We start from the raw sequence: 6,000 nt of genomic DNA, 5'->3' as shown, positions 1-6,000 counted from the left end.
TTGATCTATCTGTAGAAAGAAGGACTTTTTGTTAACCTTAATGGAGGTGGCAAGGTTGAGTTCAAATTGTGCCTTCGTCTCTCTCATTTTCTTTCTACATGACCTAAACTCTTCCTGAGCAGTCAGCTCTCTCTTCTGTAAGCTTTGTAAGTCTGTAAGCTCTCTTTTTAACCTGGATTTCCTTCAGTATCTCCCATGGTCGTTTTCCCCTCTGGTTTGCCTTTGGGCGCACAGGGACAGCTGCTCCTGTGCATTCAGGACTTGCTGCCTGAAGTACACCCATCCCTCCTGGCCCCCTTTGTTTCCGAGGGCTGTTTCCCAGGGTACACTCTGAATCAGTCTTCTGAAAAGGCCAAAATCTGCCCTTCGGAAGTCCAGCCTAGAGGTTTTATTGTTGGCCCTCCTTGCATCCCTGAGTATTGAAAACTCCATTAATAATTTCATGGTCACTGTGCCCCAGACAGCCTCCCACCACCACGTCTCCCTCTCTGTTTGTGAACAGAAGGTCTAGTGAGGACCCATCCCTGCTGGGCTCATTTACTACCAGGGGGAGCAGGAAATTATCCTCTATATGCTCCAAGAATCTCCAAGACTGCCTCCTCTCTGCTGTGTGGAGTTCCCAGCAGATACCCAGCAGTCCAAGTCACCCACAAGGAGAACAAGGGCTGCTGAATTTGAGACATCTGCCAGCTGCTTGTAGAATAAATACTTCATCCCTCTCATCATCCTGGTAGGGTGGTCTATAACAGATTCCCATGAGGATGTCAGCCTTGTTGGCCTTCCCCCTGATTTTCACCCACAAGCACTCAGCCCTATTGTTCCTGACCTCAAGTTCTACAGAGTCAAGAGACTCTAACATACAGAGCCACTCCTCGTCTGTCCCTTCTGAGGAGCTTGTAGCCACCCGTGGCAGCACTCCAGCCATGCCAGCCATCCCACCACGTTTCAGTGATGGTGACTCCATCCCAGCTTTCCTGCTGCACCATGGCTTCCCTCCAGCTCCTCTGGTTTGTTTCCCATGCTGCGTGCATTGGTGTAGGTGCACTTCAGCTGGGCTGCTGATTTCACTCTTCACTCAGGCTTTCCATCCTGGGGCTCATCTCTGAAGAGCCCCATTTCAATCCCCTCTCCTTCAAACTAAGTTCAAAGCCCTCCTGATCAGCCCCACCAACTCACGGGCTGCAGATGCAGCCCTGCTAGACAGATGCAGCCCGTCTGGTTTGGGGACAAGAGCGTGGAATTTGCCTGATGGCCAAAGAACCCCAAGCCCTGCCATTGACACCACCAGTCCCTAAGCCATGAGTTAATCTGCTGGATCTGCTGACTCGTTCCCTCATCCATTGCTGTCATTAGAGGGATGGAGGAAAACACAACGCGGGCTCTGGATCCCTTCAGCAGTTGCCCCAGGCCCTTGAAGTCTCTCTGACTGAATGGGTGCTTCTTGTTACTACCTCATCAGAGGACCAGAGCACTGCCCACCTCCCTCCTCACAGCACACATACTCTCACCCAAAGAAAACTGGGCAAGGGCTGGAGTAGCAGAAGGAGGATGTTTTGGCTTCTGGGATTTTCTTGACATTTGAAGAGGAAGATTTGTAGTTTGTTCTACTGAGGCATTTTACTGTAAATAAAACGATTGGCATTTTTGAGACCCAAGCTCTCTTTGCCTGTGTCTTGGGCACTCTCTGAAGAGTTGTGGTTACCCTTTACCCTGGTCACCAAGGACTGGAAGTGGCTGGGGGGGCTGTCATGGCCCCTCTGGTAGCGGGGGGTACTGTGCACAGAGGGGTCCCCCTGACAGAGGGCACAGCACTGGGGTGGACTGGTGTGGGACCCATCCCACTGGAAATATTCTCTCCTCTCCTCTCGCATTCTGTATTATTTTTAATTCTACTTGTATGCAAACAGCACTACAGTTGCTCCAGTTCCCTGTGAGATGCAGTGTGATGGTGAATGGGATGCTCTGACGTGTGAACGCTCAGGCTGCCGACTCCACTTTCAGACCGGAGCTCACCCAGGCAGGGCGAGGGCCGCTGCCACCTCCACCTCCTCCTCCTCCTCCCAGTCCTCACCACGAGGCAGTTTTGGTCCCAAGTGAAAGGAAGGCGCAAAGCGGAGCGTGACAAAGGCCCTGGGTCTCTCATCCCCCGGGATGCAAACCTCGGGAGTGTCCCCTCCCTGCAGTCCGGGTCAGGACCATGGCCAACCCTTCCCCCTTCTCCTCAGCTGCCTCCTGCACCTGGGGCTTCTGCTGGGGACCCCCGGGCTGCAGGGAGCGGGACCTTGGAGGGCAGCAAACAACGCGGCCGTGCGGGAGAAGGCACAGAGGGAGACCCCGACCCTCCTGCCCCGGCTCTGCTGCTGCTGCGGGGCCGCGGCGATCCCCGCCGGAGGGTGCGTGGAGAAACCTCGGAGCGCCACGGGGCTGCCGGTGCCCGGCTCGGAGCCCTTCCCGCGGGCAGCACCGTCCCGCCGCATCCCCGCCTTGCCCTGCCCTGCTCTGCCCTGCTCTTCCTTGGCGGGGCAGCCCCGTCTCGCAGCCCCCAGGCCGCCCGGCGGAGGAAGAGGCGGTTCGGCGGTTCCTTCTTTCCGGTTCCCAGCTCCCCGCGCAGCCGCAGCCCGCGCCGCCGGGCCGGAGCCCCGCCGGAGCCCCGCCGCGCTGCCATGGCTCCGAGGCGGCGCCGGGGCCTGGCCGCGGCGGGCTCCCTCCTGCCGCTGCTCTGCGCCCTGCTCCGCGCCGCCGCCGACACCAGCACCGGGCGGGTAGGGCTGGAAGCGGGAGGAGCGGGAGGGGCACGGTGCCGGGCGGGGCGCTGGGGGCAGCGGGGCCGGGCGGCTCTGCGGGGAGGCGAGGCCGGCGGTGCCGCCGCTGGGAGCGGGTCCCTGGGTCCGGGTCCCGGGGGGAGGTCGGTGCCGAGCAGTGCGCTGTGTTGGTCGTGGGCCGGGCTCCGTTCGGGCAGCGTCTCCCCGGTTGCAGGGCGGGCACTGGTGCCGGGCAGCTGCCGCCCTCGGCCGCCGGCAGGGCCTCCTCCTGCCCCTCCTCCGTGCCCGCCGGGCCGGGCTCAGGTGTGCGGCAGCAGCGGCAGAGTGGCTGTGGCGGGCAGGGCGGACCCCGCGGGGGAAGGTGTCCAGGCGTAGCCCACGGGTGCTCCTCAGCATCAGGCGCCCGGGAGGAGCCCCCGCGGGCATTCTCTGGGGTCCCTGGCCGGGAGGGAAGGGGTGCGCGGGGCAGCCCCGCTCCGAGCTGCTTTCTGGGTGTGCTCTGCCCCTGCTGCTCAAGGACGGAGGTGCTGCTCGTTTCCCTCGGAGCAAAGCTCTGTGGCTCTCAGAGGTGGTGTCCAGCCTCCGAGCAGTCTCGCAGCTTGGCTCTGCATGGATGGAGCCTTTGGTGATGTCCATGGGGCATGGCATCGTGTGTCTGTGGAGAAGTGCAGAATCGCTGCAGTGTTTTGGTTGGAAAAAACCAAGCTTTAAGTTCCTCAGGGCCAACAGTGAACCCAGCACTGCCAAGGCCACCATCAACGCATCACCACTGCCCTGGGCAAGCTGGGCCAGGACTTGCCAACAATTTCCGGGAAGGATTTTTTCCTAATACGCAATCTAAGTCTTCGCCGGGCAACTTGAGGCTATTTCCTCTTGTTGTGTCAGTTGTTCTATGAGAAACCCTCCCCCCCTTCACACCAGGCTCTTTTCAGGGAGCTGCAGAGGTCTCCCCTGAGCCTCCTTTGCTCCAGGCTGAGCAACCTCAGTTCCCTCAGCTCCTCCTTGTGAGACCTGGGAGAAATGTAACATCCCTGGCCCAGGTGGTGTCTTGTACCTTCTGCCTCCTGCTTTGCAAGCAAGTGCTGATGGCTGCAAAAAGCTTCATGGATGTTTGTTGATCTGGCAGTAATGCTGGTCTGAGTAGTGACCTGGAGGGCTGAGTGTTGGCCAGGAGAAACACAGAAAATTATGGTGACAAGTTTCTGGAAGCAAGTCTGCCTTCAGGCTTTGGCACTGGCTTTTGCACTCCGTGGTGACATACTAGTCCTTCTGGTGATATCAAAGTGAAGGTGGGAAGAGAGAGGGGGAAAAAATAATCCTGAATGAATGGGTGTTTTTGAAAATTCTGTCCTTTGTGCTTTGACAAGTTTGATGTGTTTTGTCTGAAATAACTACCCCTGTGCTCCTAAAGCCTGGGCCTGTGTTTGGGAGGAGTGCAGAGGCTTAAGGCTGTGTGCTTGGAGTTGTGGTCCAGAGGTGCAGATACTAGGGGGCAGTGGGATACTGGGAGCACAGGGACTGAGTGAGAAGGCTGGTGATGAATGCACAGGAGGTCTCTGGAAGGAGGACAGAGCTTCGTGGGTATTTCTGGTGCTGCAGAGAGCAGAGCCTGTCCCAGTTACTCCCAGATGGAGGTTCCAGTTTGTGTTCAGCTGGCAGGTCTGCATTGAATGTCTCAGGACAGGTGATGTTGAAGTGGGTCTTCAGCCCTTCCCCCAGGGATCAGATGATGTTACTAAAGGTAAGGGAAAAGAAGAGGAGAGGTGGGTGAATTTTGGGGGGCTAGTTTGTCACTTTTTCTTTTGAGGAAACGTCCTCGTCTGTTGAGTTGAAAACTGACCGTGGCATTTTACCACCTGTTTCTTTCTTTTTCAGGGCTGGTTAAAAACTTATGGCTACTTACTTCCATCTGAGAGCCAAATGTCAGCCGTGCAGTCAGGAAAAGCCGTGCAGTCTGCGGTTGCCTCTATGCAGCAGTTTTATGGGATCCCAGTTACAGGAGTTTTGGACCAGACAACTATTGAGTAAGATTAACGTAGGATAATTTTGTCTTTCTGATTCCGAACGTGTTGTCACATCAGCTGGGTAGATGTCCCAGCTCCAAGATGTCCCCAGAAGTGATAGATTTGCCTGGCAGCCAGAGAAGCCTTGCTTAGGAAAGGTGTTCCTACTGAAAAGATGTGGACAACTTCACACAGCTTTCTTTTTGCCCAGCAGTGCTGTTGGCAAGCGTGAAGAGCTCTTGTTAAGTGTCATCCTCTGCATGTAGGTGCACAAAGTGTGAATCCTCTGAGCTTCTGAATGTCAAGGGTTTTGTTTGTTTCCATCTCCCTCTGGATTGAGGTGACAATGGGGCTCCAGAAATGGCTTCTAATCTATTTGTGAATGAATTGGAGTCGTGGAGCTCTCTAGATGTTATTTGTGGAGATGTACTGGAGTGAGCTGAAGTGAGTTGTAGCCTGGTGATGATAGTTCAGGCTACTTAGCTGCTGATAGTTGCCATCTGTTGGTCATTAGATGTTCTCTGCTGTCTGTGGATCATGAGTTACTGTTTGTGTTTGGTGTCTTGATATCAGCAAAGCATTGTTCTAAACCACCTGGGCTGAAGGGACTTTGTTCTTTGAAGGCTGTTGCCTTTGCTCTTCAGTGTGTACTGTGAAGTGTGGCATGGAAGTGGTGTTTGTTGCTGCTGCCTGCCTGGGTTCCTGTGTGCCCTGTGTTGGCTTTGGGTTTGCTTTGCAGGCCTGTTCAGCTGGTCTGCCTCCATCTGCCCTGAACTGGTTGGTGCCTCTGTTGTATGGCTGGGTGGAGCAGAAATACCTACCTAGAAATTACCTGAAAGAAGAAAGAGGTCCTGATTGCTGTTAGCATTGAGTCTGTTTGGAGCTTGAGGGGCACAGCTGATGGGCCTTGTGCTGACCCTTCCTCACACCTGGTTGTTAAAGCAGAGCAAAAAGAGAGAGGTGGCAAGGCAGGCTGGCTCTGAGAGCTCTGCTTTACTCAGGCATTTGCTAAACTTTTTTTTCAGTCTGTTTTGTGAGTTTTGAGTTGGCAATTTTGAATTTTTCTGTTACTTCTATCAGTGTCATAAGCTCTGTTCCTTTCAAGTGACTTGAGAGTGTAAAGTTATTGTTTTTAAGATTTCTTTGTTTGGCATCAAATTGTGCATGTTCTATTTACACTTGCTGTGGTCGCCTGAACTTTTTCATCTCCTTCCTCCTGTGTCTCCAAGTCTGAA

The 6,000-nt window shown here is 55.1% G+C and overlaps 1 protein-coding gene across 1 annotated transcript in view; it reads left to right on the top strand.

Moving 5' to 3' along the window:
• The first annotated feature begins 2,652 nt into the window (after positions 1 to 2,652).
• MMP24 (matrix metallopeptidase 24) overlaps positions 2,653 to 6,000 on the top strand; it is a 41,823-nt gene continuing 38,475 nt past the window's right edge. Inside the window, exons 1-2 of the mRNA XM_030463278.1 lie at positions 2,653 to 2,762; positions 4,638 to 4,786. Of these exons, the coding sequence (XP_030319138.1) occupies positions 2,664 to 2,762; positions 4,638 to 4,786 (248 nt within the window). The 5' untranslated portion in view covers positions 2,653 to 2,663. The remainder of the gene's footprint in view (positions 2,763 to 4,637; positions 4,787 to 6,000) is intronic.

Source organism: Calypte anna, chromosome 20 (genome assembly GCF_003957555.1).
Source record: "Calypte anna isolate BGI_N300 chromosome 20, bCalAnn1_v1.p, whole genome shotgun sequence".
Taxonomy (NCBI): Eukaryota; Metazoa; Chordata; class Aves; order Apodiformes; family Trochilidae; genus Calypte; species Calypte anna.
The sequence above is the reverse complement of the archived record's forward strand: the minus strand, read 5'-3'. Positions and strand labels throughout refer to the sequence as shown.